At 37.8% G+C, this 22483-nt stretch overlaps 3 protein-coding genes across 4 annotated transcripts; 2 read left to right on the top strand and 1 right to left on the bottom strand.

Annotated features, from left to right (window-relative positions):
- The first annotated feature begins 3731 nt into the window (after positions 1-3731).
- LOC110714895 lies at positions 3732-4616 on the top strand. Its single transcript, XM_021893446.1, has 3 exons — positions 3732-3852; positions 3932-4348; positions 4433-4616. Exons 1-3 carry the CDS (start codon positions 3838-3840, stop codon positions 4571-4573), a joined length of 573 nt encoding a protein of 190 aa, XP_021749138.1. The 5' UTR covers positions 3732-3837; the 3' UTR covers positions 4574-4616.
- A 104-nt stretch (positions 4617-4720) lies between these two features.
- On the bottom strand, positions 4721-5564 carry LOC110714894. The gene is made up of 2 exons (XM_021893445.1): positions 5496-5564; positions 4721-5407 (listed from the first exon to the last, which is right to left on the bottom strand). Exons 1-2 carry the CDS (start codon positions 5506-5508, stop codon positions 4791-4793), a joined length of 630 nt encoding a protein of 209 aa, XP_021749137.1. The 5' UTR covers positions 5509-5564; the 3' UTR covers positions 4721-4790.
- Positions 5565-8648: 3084 nt separating this feature from the next.
- LOC110714780 (putative disease resistance RPP13-like protein 1) lies at positions 8649-15173 on the top strand. Of its 2 annotated transcripts, XR_002510157.1 has the most exons (4): positions 8649-9490; positions 13532-13598; positions 13685-13713; positions 14363-15173. XR_002510157.1 is itself a non-coding variant. In XM_021893330.1 (2 exons), exon 2 carries the CDS (start codon positions 10536-10538, stop codon positions 12615-12617), a length of 2082 nt encoding a protein of 693 aa, XP_021749022.1. In that variant the 5' UTR covers positions 8649-9490; positions 9947-10535; the 3' UTR covers positions 12618-13259. The 2 variants fall into 2 exon arrangements, 1 of the variants encoding a protein (XP_021749022.1); XM_021893330.1 differs by lacking the exons at positions 13532-13598; positions 13685-13713; positions 14363-15173 and adding an exon at positions 9947-13259.
- Positions 15174-22483: the final 7310 nt, after the last annotated feature.

Raw genomic sequence — 22483 nt, forward strand, 5'->3', positions numbered from 1 at the left:
TCAGTTAAGTTTAGTTCAAGTTAATGATCAGTTCATTATTTGATCTATAATTATATATAATTATAAATTTTTGGTTGATAAGTATTATAATCAATTAACCACATATTAGTCGAGGAATAATAAAAGTATGTGATAGGTTGATTTGACATTTGTCTTTTTTAATTGTAGCTTTCGATACATAACTAAAACAAAAGTAGGCAAAGTATATGGACAATCTTTGTTCTTATTATAAAACTGGTCCCAATTAAATTATTTTAATAATACAATTTTTTATTTATAACTATCCAAAATTTTAGTAGAAAGATTTGTAAAATCTTTTTATTTATTTATTTTTGACAGGAAGAAGAATATTATCATTAATATATAGTCATACGATATCTACTGATCTACAATCAATATTAGCTTCCCAACAAACCTTATTTACACAATATTTTAACAAATTTGATGTCATAAAAAGTTGGGGTGAGCATGGGACGGGTACCCGTACTGTTAGTACTAACGGTTCGGGTACCCGATACCCAAAATCTCTAAAAGTGATATCCATATCCCGAATCGATAAGTTCGGGTGCCCGGACTTCGAATCGGTTATTGGGTACCCAATAAGATATCAAATAATGATAATTAAACTTAATTATGTAGTTATTATAATATAATTAACAACAATATCATATAATTTTGACCAAATTATTAATAATATTACGAATAATTTATATTATAAAATAATTATATAGTAAAGTAAGAGTTTAGATTTTTTAAAAAAAAATAGATTTAAATAGGGGAAAAAGGCAAAAAAATGCTTATCGGAACAGATCGGGTAACCGTTAATTTTAAAATGATATTCAATAACCATACCCGATAACAAATTATCGGAACGGGTACCCGAACCGTTATGATTATCGGATCGGGTACCCTAATTTTCTGAACGGTTACGGATCGGTTTTTCGGGTTTTCGGTTTTTCGGGTAGTTTTGCTCACCCCTAATAAAAAGTTAAGGTAATTTGATGGTCATTATGAAACAGTACAAATATTAAAAAACACCCGGTGTACAATAGCATTATTGTAAATCGGTTCAAATAAAGTAAGTTATCATCTAAGTGTTTGCGTGAACTGTTAAACATCGCCCGCAAATTCCTACATAAAGCCCACAAAATAAGAGTGAAATGACACTTTTGCCCTCATACTAAAAAACACACAATTTCTCTCTCTACTCTCTACTTCCACTTTCTCTCTCTAAATTATTTCCAGAGCTATGTCGAGGCGGCCCGGCAAGGAAGTGGCGGCACCGGCGGTGGGCGGAAGGCGGTTTGCCGGCCAGAAGGTAATTTTTTTAATTTTTGTAATTTTTTTTTTAAAAAAAAAAACCTCCGGCGACGGTGGGGCGCCAAGGCGAGACGCCACCACCACGGAGGAAGCGCCTAGGCAAGACGCCCTTACGGTGGTGGCGGCGCCTAGCCCAGACGCCACTACCACGGCGGCGGCGCAGAGGCTAAGCGCCACTGCCGTGGTATTGGCGTCTGGGCTAGGCGCCGCCACCACCGTACGGGCGTCTTGCCTAGGCGCCTCCTTCTTTTTTTTTTTTTTTTAAATTTTTTTTTTGTTTTTTTTTAATTTTAAATTTTATTTTCGAATTTTTTTTTTTTTTTAAAAAAAAATTTGTTTTTCTTTTTTTTAAATTGTATGTTCCCTTTTTTTTTTATCTTTTTTTTTTTAAATTTTGTTTTTTTATTTGTTTTAATTTTATGTTCTATTTTTTTTTTTTAAAAAAAAAATTGTATCTGGTTTTAATTTTTAATTTTATGTTCCTATGTATTTTTTTTTTTTTTGAATTATATTTTTGTATGTAAAAAAATTATAAGTTCCCTTTTTTTTTATAAATTTTCTTTAAAATTTTGATGTTCTTCTTTTTTTAAGTTTTTGCAATTTTAAATTTTTTAAGTTTTGTTAGTTTTTTGTTTTTGGTTTTTTCTTTGCATTTTTGATTTTTTGTTTTTGTTTATGTTTTTCATTTTTTAGTTTGTTGTTTATATTTTTTGTTTTTGGTTATATATTTTGTTTTTGGTATATTGTTTTGTTCATATTTATATTTTTTTATGTTTATATTTATATTTTTTATGTTTTTATTTATATTGTGTTGTTTATATTTTTATTTTTTATGTTTATAATTTTATTTCCGTTACTTGTTTATTTGCTTTTGTGTTTATTTTCGTCCTTTTTTGTATTTATATTTTTTGTTTTTGGTAATATTTTTTGTTTTTGTTTTTGTTTATGTTTGTTTTTTTTTTGTTTGTAGTTTATATTTTTTGTTTTTGGTATATGTTTATGTTTATATTTCTTATGTTTATACGTATATTGTCTTGTATATATTTATATTTTTTATGTTTATAATTTTATTTCCGTGACTTGTTTATTTGCTTTTGTGTTTATTTTCGACTTTTTTTAATTTGTTTTCGTTATTATGTTTCGTTATTTACTTGGAGTTAGGCATCGCAATTTAGACCTGGTGCGGGGAAGAGTATTGACGTCGTGAGGAGTACGATCTACTCAATGGAGAGCTCGGGGCCCAGACACGTTAGATCCCGTGGTATTTCGGCCTCGGCCCGCAGAGAACGGGTGCACTGTTCTGCGGACGATCAAGATGATGATGATGATGATGAGGAGGAGGAGGAGGAGGTCGAGGAGGAGGAGGTCGAGGACGAGGATGATGCAGATGAGGATGTCGACGATCAGAGTGGACCATATGATGATTACGGTCCATTCAGTCAGAGGCTTGATGATACGTATGAGACGCATAGGGTAGATGTGCGTAAGGGTCGAGATGGTAGGTTTGTTAGTAGATCTGGCACATCATCTGCGTCCACTGTGTCTGCGGGTAGCAGAAAACGGTCGAGGGCCGTTAATGATTCTTGGATGGTGAGGGGTGAGGTGGCCGGGGGACCTATAGACGGGAGTGTGATTCCTAGCTTTTTAGGACACATCGCTACCCGTATTTGGGAGGACCAGGAGAGGGCTTTGGATACAGGCAATTTGAAATGCCAAACCCGGGAAAAGACTTGTAGGTTTTTGTGTAGCTGGGCTGATGCTTGGCCGGAGGAGAGCGAGATGGTCGGGCGATTGAGGGCCACTAGAGTGAGTCACCTTCCTGCCACCATGCACGACAGGATTGACTGGACGCTGATCACGGCTTTCGTTGAGCGATGGCAGCCGGATACGAACTCGTTCCACCTTCCGTTCGGTGAGATGACGATCATGTTGCATGATGTCGAGGCCATCCTTGGGATTCCCGTGGAGGGAAACCGAACATCTGTCGTCACTGATGCGGATCAGGCAGATTTACTAGCGGAGCTGTTGGCGGTGGATAGGGCTGCGCTGTACACATCGGCACTTGGTGTGTGGGATCACGGCGGCGTTAAAATCGCAGCCGTCTTGCAGCGATGTTTGCACCCTACGGCACGTAGGACGCAGGACACACAGCTGGCTGCATATGTTTTTCTTCTTCTCGGGTGTACCTTGTTTCCGGATAAGAGCGGGAACAAGCTCAGGCCACGCGACATAGTTGACGCGTGTGAGCCCGACAGAGTAGGCCAGTTTTCTTGGGGGTCGGCTACGCTGGCGTATCTGTATCGCCAGTTAGGATTCTCGAGCCGGGCTGATGCAGCAGGTATCACTGGATGTCTGACGTTGTTACAGACCTGGATATACGAGTATTTTCCTGCGTTTCGACCACACCGTGACCCGGTTCCCATTGGTGATGGCCAGCCACGTGCCTGTGCGTGGAGTCCGCGTGTCGAGAAGAAGTCCGTTGACCGCCTGCGCTCCATACGGTTATCGCTTGACAGGATGTCCCCCTTAGAGGTACAGTGATTAAATTATTTCTACTTTTACAATCTGATGCTTTATTTTATGACTGTTACTGATTTTAAATAATGTGCAGGTGAACTGGATGCCTTTCGGCCAGAACCCTAGTAATAGGGTACCCAGGACCCTCTACACTGGACTGATTCAGTATCGCGAGATCGTAGAGGCGTACATGCCGCAGCGCTGTCTTCGCCAGCTTGGATTTGTCCAAGTTGTCCCACCTCCACCGGCATGGCCCAGTAAGGCGGTACGATCTGCGTCGTCGAAGGAGTACGTCGTCCAATGGCCGTCAAACATGATATCCATGTGGGAGCAGTTTCCGATGGTTGCCCGCCTATGGACGGCGGAGCTGCAGCGGCCGCCAAGTGGGGTGACTGCCATGTGTGACCAGCACTACATGGAATGGTACATCCGGCACTCGCACCCGAGGTTGATCAAAGACATCGACGACGCAGATGATGACGATGTGCCACCTGCCACTGCCTCTTATGCGGTACGTCTCATCTTTTATTTGTTGTTCTCTTATTTTAATATATATATGTATAATACGTCGTTTCATGTTTTTTGTTTTGTGTAGTGGATGGGCAAGATTATGCAGTTGGGACACCGACTTTTTGAGGAAAGGGACTGCATGACGAGTGCATCAGGCAGAGCTGTTATTGACGATCTGGAACGGACCCTTGAGCAGTGGCAGTGGGCGTCACAGAGGGATTACTGATATTTGAAATTAGACATTATCTTTTTAGTTTGTAATATTTGAAATTATTGTTCTTAGTTTTTAAAATTCAATATTATCTTTTTAGTTTGTAATATTTGAAATTATTGTTGTTAGTTTTTAAAATGAAACATTATCTTTTAAAAATGAACACATAGAAATGACATAGTATTGACAATACAAGGCCTCATAGTAAAAGGTAGGTGTACATCAACAAAAACTACATGGCAATTAAATTGTTCCACTGTTGCACGCGAGCATGGTACAAAGCATCCCAACCCTCCACGCTTGCTCTACGAATTTCATACCACTTTGGTATGATATGTGGGACCGGAAAATCGGGTGACATGTCTAATCGGATAAAATGTCTGTATGACGGCCCAAGAAATCCAATAGCAACGTCCCTTACCGGTCTGGTGACGGTCTCGCGCGAACACCAGGGCAGAACCGTTGTACATGGATAATAGGCTCGACTATGTAAACCAAGGCCGAAATGCATGACTGCACACTTGTAGATGTTTGCAACGGCAAAGAGATCAAGTGGCGCATCGAACCAATGATTTTGACCGCAAGGTCCCCCTCCCCACCGGATACGCTGCAGAGACCTATCCAAGTCCTCGCCGTACACATGGCCATACACATCTCGGTTTGATGCGATTTCACTGTACATCAACTGCCGCACTAAACCGTAGTTGTCTTCACCCATTTGAAACACATCCGCCACAACCCGAAATCCGCAGTTACCATCTGCAATGACATCATTCCACCCGTCCAAGAATGGCATCATGATATTAGGGATCCTGTCCTTATATGGAAAATGTTCAATGTCCATTCTCCCTGTTACACACATCAATAAACACAATAAACAAGTCAACAGTAAACTAATCAAACAGTCAACAAAAGAAATTGAAGTCGAATGTCTTACCGGTGCCGGGCATATTCACCGACGACGATGATTGGCTGCCACTTGATGAGGATGTACGACCACGGCCACGGCCACAGCCACGACCGCGAATGTACTCAAACGCACTCTTGTTCCGCCGTGGTTGTCGACCCCTAGGTCGCTCGACCCCTTCCGGTTCCTCGGTATCCAAACACGATGTATTGAACATGTCATGAAGTATGTGTGTAGCACTACGAATGATCGAAGGGTGACTGGAGGACACTTGGTCAAACATCAACTGAAACTGCTCCAACTCCTCCTGTTCACGGTGAATCGTATGCGGAACAGCATGCTCTCCGATAACGAGCGTCCGCCAGAATGGATGAACCTGATCGACATGTAACGACGCCCTGTCTTGCGTAATTACGCGGTGAATGGTGCATGCACAAGGTAATCCATGAGTCATTGATATAGCACATCCGCACCGAATAGCCACTTCATCGCCCAACTCCCTCATCCTGGTATACTCGCTCAGAATCAACCCCAAACAGTGGTGTGACACACGACCGTGGAGAATCTTAAATATGAAATGGCCATACAACATGCCATGTCGTCGTCTGGAGTCCTCGAGATAGTTCTTGATGCCGTTCCTCTGAGTATCAATAGCCTTGTTTATTCTCTCGAACAGTGTATCCAGAGCAGCCGTGGAAGAATCAATCCAGTCCTTCAAAGCTCTATGAGCGCTCTCGACTCTGCATGTCGTAGTGTTCCCAAAATGAAGAACTTGGTTCGTCCAATATTTGACAAACTTTTCCCTCTGAGGTACCCACTGATGCATCACATAGTCTACGATTGGCGGGCACCACTTGTACGCATCCTTGAAGTTTTCCAAGGCTCGATCGTACTCTGCCTCTGTGGTAGCTTGCATGATCTTCCGCCACTTACCATTTACCAATGTCTCTGCTGTTACTAAATTCTTGTTGAAAAGATTGTAGGCTTTGACTTTCACACAGTTGTTGATGTGCCATGTGCACAGTAAATGGCTCGACTCCGGAAACAGCTCCGCTATAGGGGCAAAAAGACCTCCCTCACAATCACTTACGATGGCCGATGGCTGTACATTTGGGCCGATGTAGTTTCTCAACTTTTCCAACACCCAACGGTAACTCGCAGCCGTCTCATCCTTCATGACTGCATAACCAATCAGAAAGTTTTGGTTCGTTGGAGCCATCCCAACCATCTCAACCAGTGGGAACTTGTACTTGTTTGTCTTGTACGTTGAATCGATCAAAATCACAGATGGCCAAGACGAAATCATATCAGCACAATCAGGATGGACAAGGAACAAATGAGTTACCTCCGATGTGTCTTCGTCAGATTCAAACCAGTAAAGGTAACCACGTGCTTGTGCCTGGTGCAGAAGCTGCTGTATAGGGTTCCTTCCCTCTGACCGTTCAAACCTCAATTTCTGTCTGACGTTGTAGATGTGTCTTCGGTTTGGCTGGTCTTCGGGGAATTTCTCTAACACAGACGCTAATATTTTAGCGGGCTTCACTTGAGCATCACTCATTTCTTTTACAACTAGTTTCGCAGCTGGACTTAGGCCGCTTAACTGCCGATGCCCCACTTTGTATGCTATCAGCTCATGGTTGTGATATCCCCATTTGCCGTAACCCTTCACTTCCCAACCGTCACGCCTTTGATGTTGTCGAACCTTAACTCGGAACTGACACCCACAACCTTTCCGCTTTGAGTCAAACCGAATCGCTTTACTGAAATCTCGTTCTTCTCTTTTGCGATAACGGTCGCATCTCAAAATGCGATCCATTCTACCATCCCGTTGAGATTTATGAGTTGCTACTACTAAACAAAAGCCTGATCTAATTGCAACCTGTTTTGCCCAATCAATCGCTTGTTGAGCATCTTCGAACAGGCCATCATGTACAAAAATCCCACTGTAATCATTTCCGTCTCCACCATAATCCTGTAACAATAACATATAACGTATAAATATAATTACATTAAGATTAAATTAACAAAAACAAACAAAAAAAAAAGGGGATTAAATTAAAAAATAAAAAAAAAAAATAAAAAAAAAATATATTCCCCTAGTGGCGCCTGGCCAGGCGTCTTGGCCGTGGCTGCGGCGTCCTGGCCACGCGCCACTACTATGGTCGAGGCTTCTCCACCAGGCGCCGTTACCACGGTGGCGGCGTCCTGGCTAGGCGCCACAACCACGGCATGGCCTTTTGGCTAGGCGCCAGCCACCATTTCGTCCTTACGATGCGTTACGAACCTCGTTTTCCGATGACGACGGCGATTCTCCGGTGATCCTCGGCGATCCGGTGCTGCTCCACATTTTTTTAGTGCGAAAAATTTATCTTCGGTTAAAATTATAAAAAGGGCAAATTTGTCAAAAAATTATAAAATGTGGGCTTTATGTAGAGATTTGCGGGCGATGAATAACAAGTCTCGTGTTTGCACCTTCTTCCTTATTTTTCATTTTCAGGATCTTTCTTTCTTCTTTCAGTTTCTCTCTCTACTCTTACTTTCCTCTCTCTACTTCTTTACTCTTTCATTTTCTCTTCATCTTCCGTGCCTAAGAAATCACTTCCTCTATTATGAAATTTTCAACCTACAATTAATCTTTTGTTGATAAAAAAATTTCGATCGTAAAACCAATTTCTCAAATGACGTTTTTTTCTCAAAATTTTGTTTGAATTGAGTTTTTGATTTATATAATTGAAATTCAATCAATTGTTTCTATCAACATTTAAGAACCTCCAGACACAAAAATAGATGATTGGCTTCATCTCAAATCATTATCGAAGCGACACAAAAATGGCTATTTGGTATGGCAAATTAATCTTCGTTTCTTTTCGCTACAGTGTTAGTCTTCATTATGGTGTTTCCCACAAACATTTATGATGATTGTTCTGGTGAATCTGGGATTTTTTGCTTCTCGAATTTAAAGCGAATGATAGTGGTTATTGATGAAATTCCTATGTTACTTCTCTGTTTTGTTTTGTAAAAAAAAAAAAAAAAAAAAAAAAAAAAAATTACTTTTGTGAAAAAGAAGGGTCACTTTTGTGGAAAAAAAGGGTCACTTATGTGAAAAAAAAGAGTCACTTTTGTGAAAATATAGGTCACTTTTGTAACAAAAAGGGTCACTTTTTGTAAAAAAAAGGTCACTTTTGTAAAGAAAAATGGTCACTTTTCACAAAAATATTTGATGTACAATAAAATTATTGTAAATCGGGGGCATGCAAAAGTTTTTGATGAAACATATAAAATACTTTATATTTCCTCCATTTCTATTTAGTTGACGCGTTAAATTTTGGCACATATATTAAGGAGAGGAGAAAGAGTGAGAGAAAATGATAAATCAAGTGGGGTACTTAATAAATGTAAGGTAAAAAACTTATACTAAAAGGAAACATGTCAACTAAAAAAAAAACTTTTAAAAAAGGAATACGTGTTAACTTAAATAATATTAAAAAATGGTGCACATGGGTTGACACAAATATCAATGAGAAGAGAGATAGAGAGAGTGCAAGTGGAAAAACATGTCAAACATAGTATGGAGCAATCTTTTGAAGACACTTTTAAAAAAAATGGAACAAACAATTAGGGACGGGGGAGGACGTGTTAACTAAAATAAATATGTTACACCTCACATTCTCACAAAGTCACAAGTCAACCTTTTCCTTTAAATTCTCTTAGGACTTTTGGAGTACTTTAGCTCATTTAATAATTAATTTTACATCCATATTAATATATTGATGGAGAAGAACATTCAAAGTGGAGGAAGTAAAAAGTGAGAAATGAGGTACGAGTAAATAGTTGAGACTTTTGAGAGATTGAGGAGAGTAACAGAAATGAAAAAAATCCCTTGGAGTTGAAAATAAACGACAAGGTACGAGACTACAAGTAAGATCGTTGGGTTCAAGCTCTATCCTCCAGATCTGACTTTCCATTATCTCATATCTTCACACCTCCTACTCTCCTAGCCTCCCACCAAAGTTCGATCATTCCAGGTACATCTACATTTTCGATACTATTTTCCATATAAATTTACTATTGTGTCAATTAATTCGCATATTCTTTGATTTTAATAGCTTAATCTTCCCAAAACAAGTGAACAAAATAAACAACTCAGTGTATCATAGAGTTAACAATAAAAATCTGATACAGTAGCATAAATAAATCAATCCTGAGCTTTAACCATTAGCTTAATTAATTACCAGCTCGCATTACTTATTGTTTTTAGAGATATGCTAGTTATTCTCCCAAATTTAAGCATAACCCTGTCATACCTAAGTTCAATTGATCAGCATAATTAATTTAAATCTAGTAAAATTAATTTAATTTTAACATAAATAGGAGTATTTTGTAAGTTAAGTTTTTTTTTTAAATTTTTTTTTTGACAAATTGTAATTTAAGTTCATACTTTCACTCACACGTGGGTTTGTTCATGGCCATATGAGAAACAGAGAAAGGATTGTGAACCATCATATCTTCATTATCAGCTACTATGGAAGCTGCATTTCAATCTGCCTTTGCTTCAAGTTTACTTACGAACTTAATCAAATTGATTGGTATCATTAAAGATGAATACAAAAAGTTCCAAAAGGGTGAGGAAGCAGTGAAATCGCTAGATACTACTGCCATATTGGCACAGGACCTGTTGAACAGCGTAAACACATTCCAGTTGGATGATGATACACTTCGACTGAGGTTGCAGGATCGCCTTGACACCATGGCGATTCTGTTCTTAGATGCAGAGGATTTGATTGAAGATGTACCAGATTTCACTCGGAAATCATCTCTTTCATCAAGGCTTAAATCCATGGTTAGTACTTGGGCAAATGACATTGAGGAGCTAGAAAGAAAACTTAAAAAAACAATTGAGGAAGTGAAGTCCATCATTGAACTTACAGGTCCTGCCGAAGCTATGGTGATCATGATAATATTGATACAGAGCTGTTATTACCTTTGATTGGAAGGGAAAAAGAAATCGCGGATGTCATCCAAAGGTTGATTACAGATGATGATTTTGATCATGGAGTGTGCATACTAGGTATGGATGGAATTGGAAAGACAATGCTTGCCGAAGCCACCTTGCTTGACAGAAGAATGTTGGAGCGATTTTGCTGCATTCGAGTTGCTTCGATGGAGGGATGCTTCGATTTCAAAGAAGCAACTCGCCAACTAAGGTTAATTATTGGCAACAACGGGGTCCTCCAACAACAAAATCAAAGGCTTTTAATCTTTTTTGACAATTTGCTAAATGTAGAAGTCTCTGCGTGGACCAAGTTTCGGGCTCTCATTAAAACTCAATTGGCTTACAAAGAGATTAAGTTCCTCATCACCACTTTCAATCCGGAAGTTTCAAGAATAACTCGCACAACTGCATACTACTTGAAGTGTTTGTCAGACGAACATTGCAAACAGGTCATTGTGAAAAAGGCACTCTTGCTTAATGAAAAATTGCCTGATTCGCATTTGTCACATATTGCCGGCATCCTAGCAACAAAGTGTGAAGGCTTGCCAGTGCTTGCTAGAATTCTTGGGATGGTGTTAGCTCAAGATAACATGGATGATTGGGCGGTAAACAGATTGAATAAGGACTTGCAAGATATGTCTGATGTTAAAAGGGAGATTATTTCTATCTTGAGGTTGAGCTATCATACTATGCAACCTCGATTGATGGTGTGTCTCGCCTTTCTCTCAGTCTTTCCTCATAAATACCCCTTCAATATGGATGATTTGATTCACCTTTTGGTAGCAGAAGGGATACTTCAGCAGGGTGAAGGCAGAGAATATTTTAATGATTTGCAAGGCATGTCAATACTTCAACATTCGGAACATGTAAACCACACCGAAAAGCCAAAATATGAGTTGCACAAATTCAGCCACATATTCTCTCAATTTGATGCTTCAAAGACATGTTTGCGGCTTGAACAAGGGGTGTCATCTATAAGTGATTCCTCAAACATTGAAGATGTTCGTCACTTGTCTTTGTTGTGTGGCGATATTCAACTTGATAAATGGACTCAACGTGAGAAATTCAAACGTTTGAGGACTTTTCTTTCTCTCAATGATAGAAGGATTGGTCCTGTGCCTCGCCAGCTTTTCAAGGCACTGGTGCGCCTTCGTGTACTGAAACTGAAAAAAACCGATATTACAGAGCTTCCAGACACCATACATAGGTTAAAGCGTCTACGAAAACTTGATATTTCCTTTACTCCTATAACCAAATTACCTGAAACACTCTGTAAACTTTCCAACTTGCAATTCCTCAATCTCACAAACACAAATCAACTTTTCCATTTGCCACAGCAGTTTCAAAAATTGACTAATCTGTTGTGTCTTGATTGGGAATTAAGTGACATGAATCGGCTTCATCTACCATCCCACATTGGAAACCTTCGTAGCCTTCAGACCCTCCCTCTGTTCATTGTGGGTGATAGTCTTAAAGGATATTGTATTTCAGAGTTGAAGAATATGAATAGTCTTAAAGGGTCAATTTGCATCCAATCTCTTGAAGTTGTCCAAAATCGAGCTATGGCAGAGGAGGCAATGCTTTGCAACAAGTTGTTGCTAGAAAAGATAGTATTGCAATGGATGAGATTGGTGGATGCAACTATTGCCGATGATGTACTCGCAGGCCTAGAACCTCATGTTTGTTTGAGAGAGTTGCATATAATAAACTACAGTGGCAAGTTGTTTCCGGAATGGATTTGTGATCCATCGCGAAGCCTTCAAAAGATACACTTGATGAAATGTCCATCATGTGAGATCTTGCCAGCACTTGGTGAGCTTCAAACTCTTAAGACTCTTGTCATTGAAGAATTTTCCAGTGTAACAGCTGTGGATCGCCGCTTTTGTGGAACATCCAGTGTTACTACGGACGTCTATTTTCCATCATTGGAATCACTGACATTCAAGAAGTTGGTAAAACTCCAGAATTGGACAGGATTGGAAGTAAATGACATGCCTCGCCTTCGAATTCTCAAAATTGAGAATTGTCCTGTGTTCATCAACTTGCCTTCACTCAAGAATCTTACTTCATTAGTTGAATTAAAGATTGAACGTTGCCCAAAAATGAGATCATTGCCAGAGCTACCTCCTTCTCTCGAGTCACTCAAGATAAGAGAGTAATTTACTCAAAGATCGATGTGCTATTGAATGTGAAGATTGGAAGAAGGTAGATTGTATCCATATGTAGAGATTGATTACGCAAGGATCCCAACATCGAGTGCCAATAATGTCCCAACACCGCCTACTCGGCCTGTTAGGATTAGTGTGGAGATAGATAAATACATGGAGACATAAGGAGATTGCATAGAAGCTGCCTTATTGTTAAGGTTCGACCAAACTTGTGAAAAGTTCGGTCGAACCCGGTTTTAAGTCAGTAGGTGCACCAGTTTTCATTTCTAGAGGAGGAGTGACCAAACCCAAGGAGGTTCGACCGAACCACCCTAGGTTCGACCGAACTCTGGGTAGGTTCGGCCGAACCTCCCTGCTCCTATTTCGTCGCTTCGTTTTCGGCTTGTGCGATTTGCTTTAATCTTAGCCGTTGGATTGTATTTTCTACCTAGACTATATATACCTTTTCTAAGCCTCTTTGTTGAGTATTCACAAACATTTAAACACATAGAGAGGTTTTGAGAGGGTTTGTGAGGAGCATTTGAATTTTCTATACAATTCATGCTTGTAATTCTTGAGTTCATTCATCATCAATATTACTCCATAGTGCAAGGGTGGGTTTTTTCTCCTGGTTCTCGGGTTTTCCCACGGTAACATTGTCTTCCTTTTACTTGCTTTAATTCCTTCAAAGTTGTTCTTGATTGTTATGCTTGTTTGTTCATTGCTATTGTGGGTTGATTGCAAGTTAGTTGAACACTTTAATCCTTACACGGCCACATCAAAACATTGTTTACCAGGTTGGTATTATTCTAGCTGCACTATTACTCGTGTATAATTGTATAAATGTTGCTGCCTTCAACCCTTACGCTTTTGTTGAACTAATTTACCAAACTTAAGTTGAGGCTTAATAAATCAAATTGGTTCAGGGATATCAAGTTGTCAAGGACAACATTGGAGCATTTAGCCGACTCATTTTGAGGAATTAGCACGCAGGTAATTTTTTTCAAATTTGATTCTTAGTAGTTAAAACGATTAGATAATGTCGGTCCTTAACTTTTTACTTCTCCCTAATTTTGCAGGAGAAGCAGAGTAAATAAACTAAGAGCAGGTATATTGATGCCTTTCTTATTTTCTACATAATAGTCTATGAAATGTTTTAGAGAGAAGTAAGGCATTGAGTGCATCTAATTTAATTCATTTCTCGTTCGTGCATGCATAGACTAGTTGTATTGATATTGAAATTGATTAATGATTAAACATCATTCATGGCTAGCTCATTTTTATATTTGCCGAGGTCAGACTTAGATATTTCTAAATACATTGTTCGTGTGCCTAATTAAGTAGTTCGACCCTGGATTATCACCTGAGTTGTCTGTTGGTTGGGCTCAGGGATGGATCTTGGTTCAGGCCGATGGGGGGTTGACCCTCCCAAGATGATTCCTTTTTAATACTCCTGAAGTCCTGATTAGATAGTTGAATGATTTTGGTTCAGGTATATGTTGCCTTGTAACTCTGTAAGGATATAAAAAGGTGTGGCACTGATCTATTTATAAAGTGGATTGTGCTTTACTTTAGAGAGTTTTTGTGATCTACTGTATATGTAATGAAATTTGAGATTAGTTGAGTAGCAATCTGGAAGTTGCCTTTAGTTTGATTACTTTCAATATTGTTTTTTTTTTTTTTATTTCTTGTTCTCAAATATTAAGAAAACAATTTGTGCTAACTGATCAATTTCCCATTTTCTGTACGTGTCCAAGAGATGTGCAGTGGTTTGTAGCAGCTAGCTTGCTTGGCATCCTTCATTGTCCTAACTCGGAACTGATGACGATTATTTCTCTTGATTGAAGAGTCTCAAGGCATATAGCTTATGCCTTTATTTGTAGCTGAGCATCTCTTTTTCAAAAATAGGTGAAGCTCCTAAGGCATGGGAAAGAAGAGCCATACATTTGACATTGGCTAAATATGTGCAAATCTTTGCTTTGGGGAAAACTTTGCGGCAATTGAATACTTCACACGTATTTATTTATGTTGTTGTACTCGTAACAAGTATTGTTGTACCAAGTCAAGTCAAGTCTCTTTCCTCCAGAGCAACAATTTGCATGATTGTTTCAAGGATTATGCAAGGAAAGATGGGTTCTCAATCTTCTCATTGTATTGGACTTGTTCAATTTTAAGAAGCCTAAAGATTGGGAAAAAAAGGGTTTTTCTACACAGTACCCCTGAGATATTCACTTTTCCAAGCTGTGCCCACCTATTTTCAAAATTCCACGCTGTAACCCCAAATTACCTATAGTGTGTACGATATAACCCCTCCACTAATCCTAAAGTTAATATTGTTAACTTTTGCTAAAAAATCTGTTAAAAATTAAAAATAAACCCCTTACTCCTCCAAACCCACCCACCACCAACCCCTTTCTCCTCCAAACCCAGCGAACCCCACCCCATCCACTAGACTTCACCCAAGCCACCGCACCCACCCTACGAACCGCACCTAACCTGCGAATCGCACCCAGCAACCACCGCGCCTAGCAAACCACCGCATCTAGCCACTAATGTGCAACGCACCACCGCCGTTACTTAGCTTGAAAAATTTTCGACCAAAATTAAATGCATAGTCGTGCAGATTTTAATTGAAAAAAACAATTAAAATAAGTTTTGTGCATTTAATCTCAAACTAATTAAACCAAAATTGATGAATTTAACAATGAAAATCAAATTGGGGAAAAAAAATTAGGGTTTTCTATTGTTTTCGAACCAAATCTTTGATTTCAAAACGAAAACAACAATTAACAACTTAATTTTGCAATCCGAATCCAATGAAACTAATAAAGCCTTAAACTAATTTGTTAAAATTTTCTGCAAATTTTCAAATAAAATTCCTCCATTCTTGCGAACACTTTCTTTGGTGTAGGTGAGGCGATATACGATGATGGGGTTGTTGGTGTATGGTGGTTGTTGGTGTGTGGCGGTTGCTAGGTGTGGCGGTTGCTGGGTGTGGCGGTTGCTAGGTGCGGTGGTTGCTGGGTGCGGTGGTTGCTAGGTGTGGATAAATAAAACTAACGGAATTGGCAAACGGCGACTTAACGGAAGGCTACAGTGTAGACACTAAATGTACCTTGAGGGTACAATGTAGAATTTTGAAATTGGGTGGGCACACCTTGAAAAAGTCAATAATACCACAGGGGCACTGTGTAGAAAATCCCAAAAAAAATTATTGTTTGTTGTTTTTTACGGTTTAAAAGGATATAATTTGTTATTATTAATCCCAACTTTTGGCCATTTACTTTCATTAATCCCAACTATCAATTATTTTTTAATAATCTCAACTATCGATATTTTTTAAGAAAAATTGCCCGGAATAATCCCACCTTTGGGCCGTCTGCCCAAAATAATCCCACCTTTGGATTATTTTTAAATAATCCGACCTTTATAGCTAATCCGCTCTCAATGGTCCCAAGTGACCTGTAACCGGTTGAGGAGGTAAATTTTTTTTTAAAAGTTTTATTTACACGTGTCACAACGTGATTGGTCAAAAAAAAGTTTTAATTTTAACTTTGATTTTAAGAATCGATTAATATTAACAGTTAATTAACATTAATTAACAATTTAAAATAAAAAAAATTAAAAAAAAAAAATTAAACCAGCCACCACAGCCACCTCGCTGCCCCTACCAGACGAGGCCCGGAGAAGCCAGCCACACCGAAGACCCCTGCGCGCCGTTCTCCGACCCTCCCTACCCCTTTCCATCGCCACTAATCCACCACAACCATAAATCGAGGCGTGGGAAGGGGATGATGGTCGAAATTGGGGCGTGGGGAAGGGAGGTAGCCAGAAAAGGGACGGAAAAGGGAAAAGGGGCTGAGATCGAGGGTTTAGAGAGTTTGCAAGGTGTTGGGTTTGGAGTCGCGCTGGAGTGGGTTGGTGGTTCGGGGGAGGGGGAAGGAGGTCGTCGGCGCTGCGGTGGGATTGGAGTCGTGCTGGGGTTGGGTTTGGGTTGGGGCTAGAGTCGGGGGTTGGAGCCGCGCTGGAGTGCGTTGGGGTTGGACCCCGATGCCGGCGCTGGGGTGGGTTCTGGTGACCGGAGCCACGGAGGTAGGGACTCAGGCGGTGCTGGGGTGGGGTTTTTTTTTTTTTTTTTGAATTTTTTCTATAAAAAATATTAATTTTTTGTTATAAATTTATTTATTTTATTTTATTTTATTTTATTTTATTTTATTTTTATTTTATTTTTATTTTTTAGACCAATCACAGGCCGCCACGTGTCAAGTAACTTGATATAACAGGTTACATGACCGGTTGGGACCATTTATAGCGGAGTGGGTATAAAGGTGGGATTATTTAAAAATAATCCATAGGTGGATTATTTTCAGCGGCGGCCAAAAGGTCGGATTATTGCGGGCAATTTTTCCTATTTTTTAATAATCCCAACTTTGGGGGGGGGGGCATTTTCTTTCATCAGGTCAAAACCGTTCAACGAAAGTCAATGACCCGTTATACCAGATTATTGGACACGAGTCAACATGTGATTTGTCCAAAAAAAAAAATTTAAAAAAATTAAATAAAAAAAAAATTAAACTAGCCAGCCATCCCCAGCACCAACGCCACCCTCACTAGCCCCTCACCTAAAACCACCTCCTCCCTACCCTTTCCAGAAACCGAAATCCTCCCTAACACCACCAAGAACCCAACCTCAGCCGCTTGAAATTTGGAACCCACCCAAAAATCAAGGATGTGGTGGTTTTGGCACCCGAAACCATCTTGAAAACGAACGGGTGAGGTTGTTTCAAGGGACTGGCCTGGGTATGGAGATCTGGTGTTTTTGGCGAAGGGGAGTAGAGTTGTGGTGGTTTCAGACTTTCGAGAGAAGATAGGTGTGAAAATGATGGCTTGCGGATTGTTATCTGTAATACCCGTATATTTTACGATTTGATAAAATATAAAATTAGAGCTTTTATATATACAAATATATTATTTTGATAGAATTTTAATAATATGTTTTATTAAGTATTTTATTTAATCTCTTTTATGAGAGGATATATATACCCCTCACCCTAATAATATTCCCTAAGAGGTGTTCAACCGTAAGTTTGGATTTAATACATAAATCTTTTGACCAAACTTTGTTTACCTTTATTTTTTCTATGGTGATGTCATGCGTAATTATCCTACATGTATAATCATATTTATGGTTTGCTCCATCGTTAATCGCAACTATTGTTAGCATAGTTCGTTGTTTCATGGATCTTTGATCGTGTTCAATGTTTAAGTATCGATCATAAGGTAATCACACTAAATTTTAGAGATGTTTGTATTATATTTCGTATTATTATTATGTGTGATATGATTTATTAATGGTACCCCTTCTATATATGATTAATTATTATGATATTATATGATTTGATTTGATTTGAATATCATATTACTTTTGTTGTATATAATTGATTGTACAATTATTTCTAGGGTTTTAATGTTGTTGTTATAGGGAGTATTGTGTTATCGAGGTTTTAGAGTTGTTAATGTAGAGTATTATTTTTTGGGTTGTGAGTTGATTATATTTGGGTATTAGTTTTATTGCCCGGCCCTATAAGAGTTGAGATATTAATTTTATGAATTGAGTTGATCTTGTTACATTATTTGGGAACATGTGCCATTGTTGAGTTATTATTATTAGTTTGTGAATGATTACTTGATCAAGAATGAGATCAAAAGGTTGAGAATTATTATTTATGAGTTAAGAATGAGGTACAATTTTTATTATTTATTTTTCTATGGTCCCCTACAGTGGGAATTGGCCCGTATGTGGTCTGATTCAAGGTGTTTTCTAGTTATTGGGAGTATTCAAGTTTTTATACTTGTTGGTTTTATTCAAATTACCCATGTCCAAGGCTAGGTATAAAACAAAGAGCATGGCACACTTATTGGTTATATGAGTTAATTGAGTAAAAGTTCAAATTATTATTCGAGGTTGAGTTGATAAAGGTTATTTTTAAAAGTACAATGTGTAATGTAGTTTCGAACTACATTGTTTAATTGAGTTAGTATTGTTTATTATTCAATTATACTCTATATTCTAATTAGTGGTGATTACTCAGTTTTTTGCTGACGTGTGTATTGTTTTGTTGTGCTATTTGTGTTTGCAGCCATGTCTTTTTCTTATGGTGGCCCTACGACGATCTATTTTGGAATTTGTCCTTAATGGTGAGCAGTCAAGTTTGTCTAAACAGGTTGATCAAGTGGTTGTAGCAAAAGGAGCTCAAGTGTTTCGATTAGTTTGCTATAACAAGTTTGTAAAGTTGTACAAATAGCTCATTTAGATTTATTGGATTTATTGGGTTGTAATTATTGGGATTTTGTAAGCCTTAACACTTGACAGGTTGTTGAGTGTGGCGGTGATACCTCCGATTTAGGTGTATGTTTCCGCAATTTTATTTAAAGGTTATTTATTTTTCCTTTAATTCTTGTTTTTTATTGGTTAGTAAATCGGATGTGTTACATTTTCGGCGAAGAGGGTTAGGGCTGCGAGTGGTTTTGAAGAAGGGGGTTAGGTTGCTGGGAGAGTGAGGCAGCGAGTGGTTTCGGGGGAAATTCGGTGGTTTTGGGTGGGGTTGGGGAGGGAAATGGTGGTTTTCGGTGGGTGCTAAGGATGGAGGTGGTGGGGCTGCGATGGGTTGAAGGTGGTTGGGTTTGGTTTATTTAATTTTTTTACCAATGAAATTGCAACATGTGGCTTTTAATTTTTTATATAAAAAAATTAAACCACAAAGGATAAATTGGGTTTCATGACATTATTTTTTATTTTATTTAGCTCATGTTTATCTTCTTTAATCTATTCTTTAAATTGCGTGTTAAAGAGTTATAGGTCAAGTAAATGGAAACGGAAGAAATATAATTTTAATTCTAAAATAAAATGTGAATTTTAATCACTATATAAAATTAAAATAAAATATTTGACTTTCAATCTCCACTCCTAGATCCGTCTTGTGTGTTTGACATTCTAACTACCACACGCAACCCAAATATATACTTGCGACAACTATATTTAGAAGATGACTATATTTGACCTATCGAGGTGTAAAGATTTAGTAAAAAATGTCAGAATTCATAGAATTTATTTTTCAAAGTTTAAAATTGAATTATTTTGATCTTTTAATTATTCTCAGATTGCTCATATTATTCAGCGCCAATATTTTGAAAATTTTAGAATCTTATATTTTGGCTAACATAATAAGTTGGGTAAATATATCTAAAATCCAATTTGTATAAAGTTTTTTTTTTTTCTTTTAATATAATGTTGATAGGGTTTAGCGAATTAGAGAGGATATTTCATAAAAATTGGACAGATGTAGAAGTTTAATGGACCAAACATAATACAACTAATTTTACATTTTCATAAATTACAAATGGTAATATTTTGTACAATGCAACAATAAGCAAATTAAATGATAATGTTTCATATACTGCAACAATATTTTGGTGGGTGGTTTATTCATCAATACATCAATTTTGTGAGAGTTCTTATTTTACCCAAGCTTTAGTAATATTATTATCTCCGCACTACATCACAAAACATGTATTTATAGTGGAGTATGTAAGTTCTTAACTTGTTTCACCATTATTCCTTACACTAGTTCTAGATTTTTCCTATAGTAACAAGATGAATTATTTACAAGATTTTTCCCTACACTAGACACTCTAGATTTTTCTATTTTATTCTAAATAATCTACACCGATTTTTTCTAAATTACCATGTATCAACAGTTATTGGAGTAGTAACCCATAAGGAGGGTCAAGATCCTTCCCTTTTATGCTTCGTGTTGTATTCATGAATTGGGACTACGCTGACTCTTAACCTATATCTTGTTTTTCCTCCATTCAACAATTGAAGCTAAGCAAGGGGAAATTTTTAATCACTAATGTTTCAAGTGAAGCAGGAAGTCCTCCATTTGGAAATAATGATGAGAGCTTGGTGCATTGGTTTTAGAAAATTTTGACTTTTACCACCTATTAATAATCAATTATTGGTTTTTATCACCTCTATAAAAAAAGTTTTATTTTACCACCACAGAAAAAAAAAAAAAAAAAAAAGTTGGCTTTTATCATCAATCACCCCCAACTAACGGATTCCCCAACTAACGGATTCGGTCCATAAATCCGTTAGTGAGGCCTACCATGTACATGTGTCACTATATTATTGAGTAATTTTTTTAAGAAAATAAATTAAAAAATGAAAAAATAAAAAAATGAAAAATAAAATAAAAACACAGCCACCAATCGGCTCCCAACCCTGCCACTGGTATCGGCTCCCCGCCCGAAGGCCTAGGCCAGCCAACCCCAGCCCTAGCCCCGACACCCCTCCCTTATCATTTTCCGAGTCTCTTCTCTAGCCCCACCGGATTTCGACCCCAGTTTTCCTTTGCCCCAACACCGAATTTGACCCCCTTTCCACCAATTTCCAACCTCAAAACCCTAGCGACCGAATTCTGACCCCAAAACCCTAGCCATCGAATTCCAACCACCCATAAAAGCCCCCTCCTACCGAATTTTGACTACTCCTAAAACCCTAGCCACCACCAAATTTAGACCTCCTCCCTAACCACCACCTAATTCCGACCCCCTCCCCAGCCCACACAAAATTCCGACCCCTCCCTAGACCCACACCAAATTTCGACCAACCGAGGTGGAGTTGATTTCATTCTCGACTGGTTGGCATGGAAGATCGGGGGAGACGAAGAGGAATTGTCAAAAAGGTGGGCCTTACTAACTGATTCATGGACGGAATAATCTGTTAGTTGGCGATGAAATCTATTTTTTGGAAATTTGTTGGTGGTAAATAAAGCTTTTTTTTTTATGGAGGTGGTAAAAGCCAATAAGTGGTTTTTTCATGGTGGTAAAAGTCAAATTTTCCTTAGTTTTATTCAAGTATTATAGAGCTCTGTGTTGTCAACCCACATAGTGCAACCAAATTTCCACGGCAGCTTAATCATTATGTTTATAAGTTTCTTTTTAAAAGCTCAATATGAATCAAGTACGAGTAGTGGTATTCAAGTTAAAGTTGCTAGGCTCCGTTCACTTCACTTTTTTTTTGCTAAACTGAAATTATTTTTGCTGAACTTAAATTATTTTTTGAACTGAAATTAATTTTACTGAACAAAAATTATTTTTATATATTTTCTATTATATTTTTTTTAAAATTAGGCCATGTTCAGTTCACCTTACAAAACTAATATTCAAGTAAAAATTATTTCAATTCAGTAAAAATAAGTTCAGTTCAGTAAAATTAATTTCAATTTAGTAAAATTAATTTCAGTTCAGTAAAAATCAACAACTCTAAAGAAGAAATATTATAGATAATCAGTAAAATTAATTTCAGTTTAGAAAAATTAATTTCAGTTCAGTAAAAATAACTTTCGTTCAGTAAAAATAATTTAAGTTCAGCAAAAATAATTTCAGTTCAGAAATATTAATTTTAGTTCAGCAAAAATAGGGTGAAGTGAACAGGGCCTTACAGATTTTAAGTGAATTGAAATTATTCTTACTGAATTGAACTTATTTTTACTGAATTGAAATCATTTTTACCGAACTTATATTATTGTTACTGAATATTATATTTTTAAGGTGAAATGAATAAGGTCTTAGTATACATGGTACAGTGCCACCATTAATCATTTTTTGTAGTAGTCCATCATGTTATGCTAAGATCATGGAACTTCAAGTCTTCGGTTAAGTATTGACGCATAGCTGCTACTTACATGCCAAGTAAATAGCAACTATACGACTAAAGAGTGGTGATTTTTTTTTTCTTTTAGTGTTACAATATTTGTACCACTGTCACCTATAATAGCTATAAATAGTTTTACTAAAATAGCTTATGCTCTAGT

This window comes from Chenopodium quinoa, unplaced genomic scaffold (genome assembly GCF_001683475.1).
Source record: "Chenopodium quinoa cultivar QQ74 unplaced genomic scaffold, ASM168347v1, whole genome shotgun sequence".
In the NCBI taxonomy this organism is placed as follows: Eukaryota; Viridiplantae; Streptophyta; class Magnoliopsida; order Caryophyllales; family Amaranthaceae; genus Chenopodium; species Chenopodium quinoa.

What these genes read in the sequence shown, in the direction of transcription:
- LOC110714780 (XM_021893330.1), top strand. Translation starts at nt 10,536, where the DNA reads ATGGATGGAATTGGAAAGACAATGCTTGCCGAAGCCACCTTGCTTGAC.
- LOC110714895 (XM_021893446.1), top strand. An exon ending in CTGCCACTGCCTCTTATGCG is followed by an intron (nt 4,349 to 4,432) that starts GTACGTCTCATC and finishes TGTTTTGTGTAG; the next exon opens with TGGATGGGCAAGATTATGCA.